We start from the raw sequence: 15,419 nt of genomic DNA, 5'->3' as shown, positions 1-15,419 counted from the left end.
CCTCTTCGGACCCATTACATGTAATTAACCTTCTTTTACATCCAAAGTGGCCCGGTTAGTTTTGGGCTCCGTTAAAAACTTGCTATATAGGGATCATGCTAAACTGGCTCTTTCATATACCCGCCTCTATCTATCTTTGACAGAGGATTTGAATTTTGACATAGTCAAGATTAATATCTCTCTTATGTACTAGTTATTATTTTAAAATTAATAGTCATTCATGATTTATTTCATCCGTATTCATCCTAATACGGGTTGACGAAAGTCGGGGGTGCTAGGGGCGAGTACAGTCATCTTTTACTAACATGGTGAAAGTGACATCAGACTTACAACAAGAGAAAGTCGGCAGTAAGTACAAACTAATAGTTGTGACAGAAAGGTTCACTTCTGTGGTCGATATACCTCGCTCATGTAGTTGTCCACATGGCTTGACTCAGGCTAACCAGTAAGGTGATTTGGATTCTCTTCGAATGAAGCTTTATAAGCCTTCAGGTAGGTGAAAGGTATGATTTTTCCTTATGGCAGTCATTTTTTTTCATCTTCCTCTCCCTTAAGTTCTCTTTATTGATTTGATTGTCGAAGAGGTAACACTGACAACGCCAACCTTCAACTAATGTTCGTTGAATTTTAAGTCTCGTTGCTCGAAAGATCTCTTGCAATTGCTTATTACAGAAGAGGAAAGGAGAAAAGAGCCTGAACGCAATTAAATGGCATTGATAATTTGTGTGAATGTTGAGCACAATCCCATTTTCTATCATCTTCAATTACGACGCAAGCAACATAAGCGTTACCATTATTGGGTAGGATTCAATTTTTTTTAACGGCTCTATTCTCAGCATCTAATATAGTTTAGAGTATATTTACAAAGTTTCAAATTTCCCCCTATAATTCTCAAATAGATATATATTTTTTTTTAAAAAAATACTATATTTTAAACTAGATAATTACATTTATTATTATTATTAGTGTGATTGTGCACACGTGTGTAATATATATATAAATTATTTAGATCTTTAAAAATTCGAATTGTTTGGATTTTCGAGTATCAGACTCATACAATAGTGACACTAGAGAACGGATTTTCCTATGTAAAAAATTATTTTAATTTAATATTATATTTATCTTAATAAAAAAAATTAAGAAAAGTATATTTTTTAATATCGTCGGCCTAAAATATTTATAGAAATTTCTTTAATCATAATGTTGTTAATTCTAAGATACGGGACTAAAGAGAATTATATTTTTTTTATATAAAACAATCAAAGCTTGTGGAATTACTAATAAATCTTGAAATTATTTTTAGTGTAAATAGAAAAAAGACATTAACGTAAATATATTTTAGAATTCATCAAAATTAATTAATAAATGAGGAGATTTTTAATAAAATAGTAAAATTATTATATTTATTATTATTATTATTATTATTTTAAATTTCTCAAGCGTATTCATTCAATTTTATTTAATTTGATAATAAGCGATGAGCGCATCTCTAGAATTAACAATTTAAAATTTATCCCACTGTATATTTAATATTTATATTTATCTCTATGTATTTATGGGACAGGACAGTTATATATATTTTTATTTAATTTGATAATTCTACTAGTATTTTTGAAAAGTTGGTTATCTTTATTGTGCTTGCGCTAAACATAACCCTGATGCCACATCACACGTTAGTTTTGGATTAAATATGATAGGCAAGCCCAAATCGAATCAAGCCATGCGGGCCAAGAACTTCAGGAAGAGAACCCTAGATCTGCATGGTAATGATACCGATGACGACGAAGAGGAGCGCCGGTAGGATTCCGTTCTACATTCTCTCGGATTCAATTGTCCTCCCATTCCTATTGCTTATGTGGACGGGGATCTGTTGCTTTCAGGTTGGCATTGGAGGAGGTGAAGCTCCGTCAGAAGCAACGGGAGAAGAAGGACGGAATCCCGGCTCTCTCCACAACTCCACAGCATTCATCAGTCGGCCCCGGATCCGCCTTCCGCAAGGGCTACGCCGGCAGAGGAGGAGGGGGCGGCGATAAAGGCGATGGAGATGGCGGCAAGGAGGACCTCGTTCTGCAGGATACCTTTGCTCAGGAGACAGCTGTTACCATCGAGGACCCCAACATGTACGTGCTGGTCCTTTTGACAACCCTCTCGAATTTTTGACAAGTCGAGCAAATTGCTTTGATGGTTTCTCTTTGAAGGCTTAAGTATGTGGAGCGAGAACTGGCAAAGAGGCACGGTAAGAAGATCGACTCAGGTGAGAAGGAGGAGAAAGATCCAATGGATGAATTGTATGTTGTGCCTGAACATCTTAAGGTCAGCTCAAATTAACTTACATTGGAAAAGATAAAGACAGAGAGAGAAAGAATTTACACTCTTGATTGCAGGTGAAGAAGAGGAATTCGGAAGAAAGCTCGACACAGTGGACAACGGGGATTGCTGAAATCCAGCTTCCGATAGAGTAACTTCCCTTATTAGAATGATATCTCTTATATCTTTTTCTGTAAAATTTCCCTCCCCTTTTTTATTTATTTTAATATTTATAGGAGGTGAACACTAGATTCTTCTTTAGAATAAAAGACTGCATGTTCTATCTATAAATAAGATGGCACCATTGAATATGAGCTCAGATAAAAATTGATTTGGTACCATAAAATTGGCTACACCCCAGTTAGTTGTTCTCACATATGGAAGAAGATTTTTTTGGTGTTTATAGGGAGTATTTTGTCAATGAAGATACTCAAAGCAGCTTCATGAATAACTCGATAAACACATCAATTTCACAGAATCAGTAGGCTATATAAATCATTTGGAATAGTGAGATTCATTGGGTTCTCTTTGGGGTATTATTAGAAAAAAGAGGGCAATCTTCCAGGTTCCATCAGGAGGAATGTGATAATAAATTAGTGTTTAGAGGAAGCATTAACCAAATTTATGTTTTGGGGATAAAATAGAAACTTTAAAACCTATGACAAATGTACAACTTCAATAGTGTAACATGTTTTTGAACTTCTCATTTCTAGTTCATATGTATCAATTGAATAACTTTTGAAATTGTTGGATAATTTCATTGGCCAGACTCTTCGCATCCTGAAAAAGCTCATAGTTGTGTCCATGTGTCAGTAAACATGAAATGATGCAGTTCTATTGAAGAACTAGTTTCTATCTCTTTCATCTGATATACCACCTACTTTCTCTATATCGCTATTAGCATAAGTTAGTGAAAAAATTTTCTCTAATCTCATAGACATTTTCATGCAGTACACTTTTACTTAGGATTTTTCTCATGCTACAGATACAAGCTACGGAATATTGAAGAAACTGAGGCTGCCAAAAAGTTATTGCAAGAGAAGAGACTTGTCAGGAAAACTAAATCGGAGTTAAATATTCCTTCAAGTTATAGTGCAGATTACTTCCAACGTGGTCGGGATTTTGCAGAAAAGCTTCAGAGAGGTATTTTGTGTTCATAAAATATTATTTATTTCTCTTAATACCTTCTTAGTGAAATAATGTTTCGATATGCACTTCCAAGTATAAGCATCATTTGTCTGCATACTAGATAGTGGTGCAAGTTAAGCAAATCTTGTAGGATTAGTTGATATTAGGCAAGATTTGTTAATACATTGAGCATCCTTGAGGTGGATTTGAGATTGTTCACTTCTCACTATTGGTGAATTATCTAGTGTGATAGTCAATACATGCATTAAATTTCAACATCCTCATCATTCACATGCATGTGGCCTTAAATAAAGATAGTTTTCGAGTGTAGGAAAATGTCAAAACTAGAAGGATACAAGTGTTTGATAAATTACTATAATTAAGATGGCAAGTTATGCCATTTTTGGTCTATATAGAGAGAAATAGAATTAGTTAATTTTTAGAAGATGCTAAACTTCAAAAATTCAATTTCATAGTTTAAAACTAGTTCTGTATCTCATACAAATGATAGATGCCATTGTGCCCGCTTGTCAAAATAAAAATCAATTGGTATTGGTGAAAATTCCATGCTTCACCAGTGTTATCCCCATGTGTCGCCCAATGGATTTTGGTGGGGAGTGTAATTCCCAAATTGAGATTGAAAAGCCAAATTGAACTAAACTAAAAATTTTGGTTCATGGGTTTGGTTTTAGTTCCGAAAATAAAAAGTTCCAAGTTTAGATTTAGTTTTAGCATGGATTAAATGAGTGTTTCGTAAGGTTGGTTGAGTTGAGTGTTTGCGATGACACTGAGATCGCATATGTTTTATGACATTGGTTGGTTGTGTGTCCACCTCCTTCTTCGATTCTTCTCCATGTGCAAGAGTTTTGTCAAAGGTTCCACCATCTTCCCTAGTTTTTCAACTTGCACAAAGGTTCTACTAGCATTCCACCTCCTTCCCCAATTCTTCTCCTTAGTGCCTCTTACATGGATTGTTGGTACATTCGGCATGACATTGTCTTGTTTCGGCTGAGAAGAGAAACCCTAGTTCGAGACAAGAATTCGAACTTTGAGCTTTACTTTAGGCTAATGATAAATCTCTAAAATTGAATTGAACCATCGAGGATATATAGATATAAGCATAATCATGTATATATAGGAGTGTAAACAAACCGACCCGAGCTTCGCTATATTCAAGCTTGTTTATTATCGAGCTTGTTGAAGCTTCTTTATTAAAAATCTTATTGAGTTTAAGCTAAGTTTAACTTTTTGTCGAGTTCGATTGACAGTATCATTGCCCTTATAAATTAGGTTAAATGTGTATTTAACAAATGAAACTTATATTATTTTCTTATTTTTAACATATTATGGATAATTTAAAATTATAAAAATTGATAAATTACTATATTTGTATGTATTTGAATGGAAAAAATTTATAATTATATTTTGCGCAACTTAATTAATAAGTTTTTTTGTTCATGAACGCTAACAAACCAACCTTTCTAGTGTTAAGCTTGTTTATTTTATATATTCTTTTTACTATTGAACAAATATAAATGAGGTTTATCGAACCGTATACCAAGTTTGTTCACGAATGTTTGGTTCATTTACAACCCTATGTTATATGTTAGTATACATGTGTATGTGAATACATGCATTTATAAATATGACAAAATTTTATGTATTATTTGATTTTTTCTATCATTAAAAAAATTAAAATACATATTATTTTTGGTATGATTGTTTAGGATTCACATTAATTTTTATTCTCTGATTTAAACAAACAAAATGAAATCAAATTGATTAGTTCAAGTCGGATTCACATTAATTTTTATTTGATTTGTAGTTGCATATTAATATCTAGCTTGCTATCTATTTGATATCTTGAGAAATTTGTTTTCTCTTATTTGTTTGACTTTTCACTCAACTTAATAATTAGTCCAATTTGCACATACACATAACTGGTCTGCACCGGAAGGTGCATATCATCAATACTCAACTATGCCAACCAAAACTTTAATTATTTCTATTAACAGTCAAGTGTTTCTAGCTGAATGATCAAATTCTCTCTGGTATTCAGTTGTTAGTCTTTGCATTGCAGAGCATCCAGAGTTGTACAAAGGCCAAGGTACGAGAGAAAATGAAAGGGATGGAAAACCAACAGAAACTTCAGATGCTGCAAGATGGAGGCAAACTGCTACCGATGAGTTTATGCTTGAGAGATTTCGGAAACGAGAAAGAAATCGCGTGATGCGAAGATAATCTTAAATGTAAGTCTATGGAAACCAGAAAAGAATGCCTTTCTTCTTTTCCCTTGGGATTATTTGCAAATTCAAACCAATCTCTTGATACTTATTAAAGCAAGAACACCAGCTGTGACTGCAATTAAGGAAATCAGTGATTGATACTGATTTTTATTGTTTTAGGACATGTAGCTAAATTTGTATGTTCTTTTTTTTTTTGGTACACTTGCATTGTCACTGAATTAGATGTGTTGTATATATTGGAAGAATGCACTATTTGGATCCAAGTTACAATTTATTCTATTATTTTAATATATGGAATAATATTTCACCATATTTATAAATTTCCAAAGAATCATGCTGACCACACTGATGAGCTTTCTCACTGTGAGAGGAAGTAATTGATGAATGATCACTAATAGCTGTCGTTCACCTTCATGGCTCATGGTCATTGAAACTATTTCACTCTATCCGCCACAACCCTACTCCTATTACATTTTCCTCAAAATCTAATTCAACCCAATTCATTTAAGTGGAACATATGTAGCAGTTGACCTACAAATGACATAACCCAACCAATTCCATAATCAAAGAAAAGATTATTCACAACTAACCAACTAGACCCAATTTATAATTTCCATAGCATTCTTTACTCTTTAGTGATCCAAAACCCAACCTATCCCTTTGAGCAGGTTTTTGATTTCCCAAGTTGGGATCGAGCTCAAGTCAAAAAAGTTATGGACTCATGATCCACATAGTTTTATTGTGGTTTCACTATAAAAAGATGAAATTTTAACCACAGATAATATTAAATAGCTGTCATTAATTTTTTTTTTAGTGTTAAAGCTCTGTGGATGATAATTATGTATGTGATGAAAAAAAAAATTGTCACAAACGTTTATCACTATTGTATCATTTGGTGACGAAGAATGTTGTCAGTGGTGCAGTTTTTAATGATCAAAAAATATTATTTCTAGCGGAATTTAGGGCAACAAATCTAGTAACAAAATTATTACCATCAAAAAATTTAATGACAAATTATTAAGTTTTATTGGTAATTTTTATCATTCATATACACTTTTTAGTGTTGTCAGTGGTGCAGTTTTTTTTAAAGAGTTTATATTAGCTCTAATAACTCATTTGTCCTAAATTTTGGGAAATAGATCATTTTTCTTTTCTTGTTCTTTCTCAATCACAATGCAAAACTTGTAGTTTACTTCCATTTTGAAAACCAACTTTTGCACTCATAAGTCATCATCCTTTCAGAATCCTAGTTGTATGAAAAGAGAAGAAACACTTTTGAGTCTCCATCTTCTCAGTCTGCCAAAATGCTGAAACTCCAATGGCTTCCTTGATTGATTATATTTGTCATTAATATTTTGTTAAGGAGCCCTACTCTGAGAATATGGTCTATCTATATCACATTCAGTTGCGGAGTAGCAGGCAGATGCTTGTACTAGAAGTAACTGAATTCACTTGGACAATTGTGTAAATAGTACACATGATCAAAATGGGATGTGAAGTTTGGAAACTTTTGGATTTTTTTTTTTAATATGATTAGGAATTTTTCATTTATCTAAACTTAGACTTGGTTTGATCAGTCTAAGTCTGACTGAGTCCATATTGAGGTACAATTGCTGCAGTGCTCCATTTTCATTTTGATTGAAGTTTTATAAAAGACATTTACAGAACAGTGTACTGCTTTCTTCTGAAAATATGCTCCTGTTTATTAATGTACTTATTCATGAGCATCTTTCACATTATTTCACAATTTTAAAGGAAGAATCTCCCTTTGAATTGCTTCCACTAACTCCCAACCTGTAAGAATGTTGCACTCTGAAGTTGAAGAATATATTCTCTTCTATAAATTTGCTGGTGCTGTCTAATTTTGTGTTGGTGCCATGGCTATTAATCTCCTTGTGCTGATGAAAAATCTCAATGCTCACTTGGAGGATGGGTTGCACAATCAATTTTTCATTCCCTTTGTCTTTATCATCATTCTTGTTTCTTTATTAAGCCCTCTTTGCTCAAAAGTTCTCATCTTCTTCTGCCCTCTTTTTATTTCCACCTCAATATGTTCAGTGGCAGTTTATATGTTCATTTTGTCAGGTAAAGAAAAAACAGATGAAGTTTCCTTCACTGGAGAAAATTCTACGCATGTTCTCAAGATTTATGATGAAATAAATCTAAGCATTGGGAATGACAATGTTAGAATGTCATGTTTCTTCTTGAAGTCAGATATTCACTTGCCAAACAGTTCACCGGGAGAAGATGGTGAGCAGATAACTTTTGCTGGGAAGTTAGAGGCAGATCATGGCGCTGGTACTTTCGATGAGGATGTTTCACTGCTCAAGTTAGATTCCTTAGCTGAAGGGGTATGGAACTACTACCTTGGAAGATATTCAACATGGCACTACCAAAATGGTATATACTTGTATGAAATAACTGATTAGGCATGTTTTCTATTTAAAATCTCTATATGTTTCTGATGATAAAACTCATTATTGCAATGATCAACTTATTGATCAGTAAGTTGATCTTAGTTCAGAGACAATTTCCGGATGGAAGCTGAGTTGTCTGTTTCTTCTGAAAAAACTTTAGTAACTTGACCTGCCTTAGCATTGTGATGGATTAATGGTTTCTCTGAGACCCTGAGCCTCTTTTTCAGCTCGACTAATAATTCCAATGCCTCTGTAGCAATACTTTATGTTGTAGCGAATGAAGTATTATTATACTACAACACTATAGGTATACGGCAATTTTAGCACTATTGTGGGTGCATGTGGAAATTATTAGAGTATTTTTTTAGCATTGGACGCATCAAGCATAATCTTTTCTTTAAAGATGCTCTTATCTCAACTTTAGTGGTGCTTTAGCTTGCAAACATTAACAGTAGTTTAAAAAAGCAGTATATACTCACTCATGTGGCAGACAGAGCATTTGTTCCGTGAACTAGTTCATAGTGCCACCGATGCTCTCTTATCTTTTAATTCCAAAAAGAGAGAGGAGTGACCAGGAAGATTAAACTTTTGCTGACTGTTCTCGTAACAAGTTTTAATATCGGTCCATCATTAAACTGAGAAGTGGTGGCTGGTCTGCAAGGATTTTAAGACAAGAAAAAAACAAACAGATAAAATGGTGGGTAAAATCTGGTCGGAAATGCTCTTTATTTGTCATGTTTGATAATACCACAAAATTAGATTTTGGTTTGAGTAGTCTTTTAGGGACTAACTTCTACTGTGTCCTTGATTGCATTTCATTTGAGTTGCAGCTTAGCTTCCGTTTTAATTTAAGCCAAATAATCAGTGGTGAATACTATCCCCAAAGCCAATTTATAGGTTTGGCTGAAGAGGAAAATGCACTACTAAAAATTGAAAACCCTCATGCCTCTACTAGCTGCTGACTTACCGTAGAGCGTCTTCTTAATTTCTTAAACATACTAGAATTGAGTTCCATTTCTATAGATTAAAAGATGTTTTTTTTTTAATGGACGTTTATCTAATAATGTTATATTGATGGATTATTTGTATTTTTTTATTTATCCTAATGAATAGTAAAAAAAATTTATAAATCAGATCGATCATTCCTTGAATTAATCGGTAAGCTAAATATGTCAACTTATACAAATAAAATTGAGTTTAAATTTGATGTGGTTATTTACGTTGAGGAGTTTCAATTTGATTGTAGTTATTTAGTCCATAAAATTGATTTCACAATCTAGTATATTTTTAAAAAAAAAAATTGGGAGAGTAAACGAGTGGAGCTAAGTTTAGCTCTGTCTAAGTTTGTTTATTTATTTATGTACCTGTTTAAGTTTATTTATTAAAAAGTTTATCATCCTGGAGTCAAATTCACGTTTATTCATAAATCTTATTCACGATATATTATTCAAATTTTTAATCGAGTTCATCTATCATGTTATTTTTATAATTTATATTGTTTTTTATTTATGAAATGCATATTATTTTATATTTTTAACATCCGATAAATATTATATTTGGAAGAGAACCCCAAATTTATAAAAAATATTCAAAAATATTTTGTATACATACTTTTTTATAATTAAATTTTATATAAATTAATATATTAAAATAAAATATCAAGAAAATAGAAAGACTTTTTTTTTAAAAAAACGAGGAGAATAATTTTTTATTTTACTCATGGGATTACATAGACATCTATTTATAAACCTTTTGACAAGCAATGAAGAGTCTAGAAAAATATACTCCTCGTAGTGATCAACTATAATTTACTAATTTACCTCTTCATAGATAACTGTGGGGTGGATTGTGTGGAGCCGTTGGGATGACAAATTTCACCTTTTTACTACAACAATTGATGTATTCACCTTTTAATTGGGCTATGCAAGCTTTATTATCTTCGTAAAGTATCGTTGGAATCTTATTGTTTATTAATAAACCACAAAATATCTAAATGTGATAAGTTATTCACCTTTTAATTAGGCTATGCAAGCTGTATTATCTTCATAAAGTATCGTTGGAGTCAATCACACGCATTCATGACTTGCCTCATGAAGTCCAATTATTTCAGCATGATTTGATAAAGTAGTAGTTATAGTCTATTTCAGAGATCTCCAAGATATCATTGTTCCACTATATGTAAATACATAACTTGATTCAGGTTTGGTTGTGTGTGGATCAGATAAGTATTATGCAACTATATACCCAATTAAATTTGCATTTGACCATATCAATCGTTCAGAGATATCGAAAAAAGGTTAAATTATGTTCCAATATCTTTTGGTTGAAGTAGAATTATATCTTGCTAATAAATTTACAGCAAAAGTAATATTAGGTTGAGTCTTATTATTGTAGAAAAAAAGATGATTACGTTCATCTTAAGTGCCCCTTCAGCTAGACCTGACCACGGTTCGGAACCGACGGTTCGACGGTTCGGAATCGCCGGTTCGACGGTTCCAGGCAGGTCGACCCTTAACCTTAACCGCCCAAGACGGTTACGGTTCACGGTTCGGTTCACGGTTCGTCACGGTTCGCCACGGTTCAAGATTAATATGTTAAAAAAAAATTAAAAATTAAAAATTAAACAAAACATTAAAAATTAGAAATTAAAATTTATTGAAAAAAGGGCTTGCACTTATTTAAGTTGTCTACGTATCCCTTTAGGGGAATCAAAGCCCACGTAGTTCTTTTACATTTTTATCCTTTTACATTTTCATTCACTTCCATTTCCTGTTCCTGTCGTATTTGTTCCTTCAGTATCAAAATCTTCAACTTCGTCATCTGAAAGTTGCATTCCTTGGATTCTTTTCTCCGCTCTGGTCCAATCGTCCAGTAATACTTGGGCTTCCAATGAGTCGGGAGACAAAGTTGATCGTCGTTCATCTAATATGTTGCCGCCAACACTGAACGTCTACTCCACAGCAACAGCTAAAATTTCTTTGGCGATCACGGAGAGAACGAGAAAGCTTTGAGCCTTCGTGACCACCACTTTAAGATATCGAAGTTTTCGCTATCCGCTTCATTAAAATCAAAAGAAGTCGTAAAATAATTCTCAAGTTCCGTGTGGAACTTGAGGATCCTCGTAGACGTTTTGTCCGTTCTTTTAATAAGAGTTGTGTTTTGTAAGTTTTAAATTACTACTAGTAGTTTGTTGTTCGAAATATTAATTTGTGTTCCATATTTTGCATAATATTGATTATAAATATCATATAAATAAATTCTAACATTATATATAATATTAATTGGATGGGAAGAAGAATCTTTAATTGGAATTAAAGCGTCATAATATAAAGTTAACATTTCTTGTAAAACTTCTAATTTAAATCTAGGATCTAAAGCAAATGCAATTAAATAAATTTCAGGAATTAAATAAAAATATTTTTCCCATTTAATTTTCATAGCTAAGATGCAAGGAGATAAAGATTTATTATTAATATGTTCATTTAAAACTAATACTATATTAGAAAAATTTTCTAAAACTAATTGAGCAGTGAGATAATAAACACCGGAAAGTTGTTCGGTTGCATCATTAAATACTTTTAAAATTTCACAAATACTACTACAAATATTCCATTGTTGTGAAAATAAATATATATTAATATTAGTATTTTTGTGCAAAAAATGAACATAATAATTCTTTATATTGAAATGAATCTTGTAATAATTGGTATGTTGAATTCCAACGTGTTGGTACATCACGTGGAAATTTTTTAGGTCTCATTCCATTAATTTTACAAAACCTACCCCATTGTTTCATTATAGATGGATGAGACCATAAATAAGAAATTGCAATTCTAATTGGTTTAATATAACTTTCTAAAAATTTTAAACCATCTTGAACACATAAATTTAAAACATGGCATACACAACGAATATGAAAAAATAAACCTCCAATAATAGGTCGACAAACAAATTTTAGATCATCTATACAAGCGGTATTAGAACTAGCATTATCTAATGATATTGAAAATATTTTATGAGTTAAACCATATTCTTCTAAAATTAAACATAATAATTGTGCGATATTATGAGCATTATGTGATTCATCAAAACTCTATAAGCTAATAATCTTTTTGGAGGTTCCAAGAGTTATCGATCCAATGGCAAGTCACACCATATACGAATGTGTTTCAATGATCACTCAAATATCGGAACATAAAGAAACTTTATTATCTAATTTACTAAATTCATCAATTAAATTCTTTTTCCTTGTTTTACTAATTTTTTAATTGTACGAGTAAGTGTAGTCCTAGGAACACGTTTAGCACATGGATTAAGAGATTCTTTACAAAAATCTTCAAATGTGCATTTAGATCCAAAACTAAAAGAAAGATGTTCTACGGAAACAAATTTAGCTAATGATTCTCTTAATTTATTATCCGAATATAAAAATAAACCGGAATCGGTACTACCGCTAGTTGAAGAAAATCTTGATAATTGTGTTTGAGAACGGTCGAGTCCATATTCCGTCGGGTGCTTCGTTTCTACATGTCGTTTCAACGACCCATAGCCACTGCTGGATTGTAGGAAGCATTACAGTGCTTACATTTTGCACGCATTTCTCCCGACGGAAGAGTGACCTTCTCAAAATGTTTAGTAAAAATAGAAGACTTTAGAGGAGGAAGTTCCCGAACCTTAGAAGTAATTGCATCGGTACTTCCTTGTGTTTCGGGTGTTGGATTTGGAAGATGCTCGATCTCATCATCGGGGGATTGAATGTTGGGGTCCTCCTCCCGCGGATTCATTATTTGTTTTCTCTTCCGAGCTCGAGATGATGCACCTCCGCGACCTCCTTCCATTGTAATTGAAAATTGAAAACGAAAGCGTGTAGAGATTAGAGAATACGAAAATGAGATTAAGAGTAGAGAAGATGTGTGTGAAAAATGATGAAATGAGCTCTCTATTTATAGAGTTTTGATAGTAACGGACACTAAATCATAGCCATTGATCAAAAAACGATCAAATGATCCTAACCGTTGAAAAAAAAACCCTCCCAACGGCTACGAACCGTCGGTTAACCGGCGGTTCCAACGGTTATGAACCGCCGGTTAACCGGCGGTTCAAGCCGTTTAAAAAAAAAAAAATTGTTTGCGGCTGAACCGCCGGTTCAACCCGCCGGTTCGCCGGGTTTACAGCCCATGAACCGGAACCGGCCCGGCAACTTGCCGGGCCGGTTCCGGTTCGACCCGGTTACGGGCCCGGGCCGGGTCCGGGCCAGACCCCGCCCGGGGTCGGGTCTACCTTCAGCTCGTCCTCAGGTTATGTGAAGTGAAATAAATTACTAGATTAACTTATAGTCGACCGTCAAATGACTAAGGGTATTATTAGCAAGAAACATTAAAACACCAATTGCACTTAAGTATGACACTCAGAACCAAGAATTTTCTCATTATCATTTTAAGGACGGAAAGAATTCTTTTGTATATCAAGTGTGATCGAATAACCATTGGGTTGGTTAATGGGTATAAATTATTCATATTAAATCATTTTAAAACTTTCTCAGTATAAATTGACACTGATGGATAAAAATTTTATTCTTTAAATATTCGAACTTCAAATCGAGACAAAATTTAGTTTTACCAAGATCTTTTATTTCAATTTTTTTAAAAATAATTTATTGCATTTAAGATATTTTCATAAGTGCCAATAATATTTAAATTATCAACATATACAACGATTATTACAAAACCATATCCACACCTTTTTATAAAAATACATGATAAATATGGTTATTTATATAAGCTTATTTTAACAAATATTCACAAATATGACTATTTATATAACTTTATTTTAATAAATATTCACTAAGACAATTGTACCACATACATCCAAATTATTTTAAACCATACAAATATCTTTGTAATCTAATAGAAAATAATTCTCAAGAATTGCATGCTTCTGGCATCTTTAGTCCTTATGGGGCTTTCATGTCTATGTCATTATCTAGTGCACCATATCAATATGTTGTGATGATATCCATCATCTGAATATGAAGTTTTCTTTGTGTTACTAAACCAATAAGATAACAAAAAGTAATAACATCTATTATAGGAGAATATGTCTCTTCATAGTCAATCTCATGTCATTGTGAAAAATCTTATGCAACTAGTCGAGTTTTGTATCATGCATTCTCATGTTTCTCATTTCTTTTTTGTATGAATACCCATTTATATCTTATTAGTTTAACAGCTCCAGACATTTCTACAATGGACCCTAAAATCTCATGTTTTAAGAGAGATATTAATTCTGTCAGAATTGCTTCCTTCCATTTTGGTCAATCTCTTCTTGATTGACATTCCTTTAAAGTCATGGGTTAAAAAATCCTCATTCATAATATCAATTGCCACATTGTATGTAAATATATCAACAATATTTGTATTTGTTTGATCTCATGTTCACATTGTAGAAATGTAATTTATCAATATTTTTTGTTTATCTCTTTCAACTTCTTATGGAAGTTTTTCTTTCTTGAAATGAATTATTTCCTTTTCCATACGATCAATTTGCCCATTTATTCCTCTTTTCTTTTGAGGGTTTATCCTTAGAATCCATTTATTCCTTGGTTGCTTAATGCATAAATACTCATTATTTCCATATTGGTTGTTTCGAATGATAGCCATTAAAATGAATATTTTAAAACTTAATAATTTTTTATGGGACTTTGGTGGAAATAATGCATTGTTGATCACATCACGTGAATCAACACTGAGATCTTGAGACTCTAAGAGGCTCTAACCAAGTCTATTTTGTCACTAAAGGCAACCACCCCAAGCTCTATAGAGTTTGGGAAAATTAACAAGCAGATTTTACCGTTACCAGTTGACTGGTCCTTGCACCAGTCTACTGGTGCTGGCCAACAACACTATATAATTCGTGATTCTGCCAATGGCTTTTTACCAGTCGACTGTTACAGTGTACTAGTCGACTGTGTACAATACTAGTTGACCGGTTTTCACAGTCATTATTATGTGCCCTACTCCAGTCAGCTAGTAAAACACCCTAAACATAGAGTTTCCCTTCCCAAGTACATTTATCTCGCACTTAGACCCTTATGACTTACTTGACTTTTCCTTACAGCCTTGACCTTTTGCCTTCAGTCCTCATTCCTCTGGCTCTCATCCCTTAGATGCATTCAAGCTCATGGCTCATCCCAATGTCATCCTTTGCGTATGCCTCGAAGTACTCTTCCCTCGACTTGTCCTTGTTGTCTTGTCCACGGGCCCTCGGATGCTCCATCCTTCACCGAACTTGAAGCCATCAAGCCAACTTAAATACACATATC

At 33.1% G+C, this 15,419-nt stretch overlaps 2 protein-coding genes across 2 annotated transcripts; both read left to right on the top strand.

The window, feature by feature from the left end:
• The first annotated feature begins 1,646 nt into the window (after window positions 1-1,646).
• LOC122037552 (protein COP1 SUPPRESSOR 2-like) lies at window positions 1,647-5,688 on the top strand. The gene is made up of 6 exons (XM_042597067.1): window positions 1,647-1,797; window positions 1,881-2,120; window positions 2,199-2,313; window positions 2,385-2,458; window positions 3,293-3,450; window positions 5,516-5,688. Exons 1-6 carry the CDS (start codon window positions 1,691-1,693, stop codon window positions 5,674-5,676), a joined length of 855 nt encoding a protein of 284 aa, XP_042453001.1. The 5' UTR covers window positions 1,647-1,690; the 3' UTR covers window positions 5,677-5,688.
• A 1,791-nt stretch (window positions 5,689-7,479) lies between these two features.
• Window positions 7,480-8,324, top strand: LOC122037553. Its single transcript, XM_042597068.1, has 2 exons — window positions 7,480-7,614; window positions 7,767-8,324. The coding sequence occupies exons 1-2, from the start codon at window positions 7,596-7,598 to the stop codon at window positions 8,108-8,110; spliced, it is 363 nt and encodes a 120-aa protein (XP_042453002.1). The 5' UTR covers window positions 7,480-7,595; the 3' UTR covers window positions 8,111-8,324.
• The last annotated feature ends 7,095 nt before the right edge of the window (window positions 8,325-15,419 follow it).

Source organism: Zingiber officinale, unplaced genomic scaffold, assembly GCF_018446385.1.
Source record: "Zingiber officinale cultivar Zhangliang unplaced genomic scaffold, Zo_v1.1 ctg61, whole genome shotgun sequence".
Lineage (NCBI taxonomy): Eukaryota > Viridiplantae > Streptophyta > Magnoliopsida > Zingiberales > Zingiberaceae > Zingiber > Zingiber officinale.
Note: the sequence above shows the minus strand (reverse complement) of the source record. Positions and strands in the feature narration are given on the sequence as shown.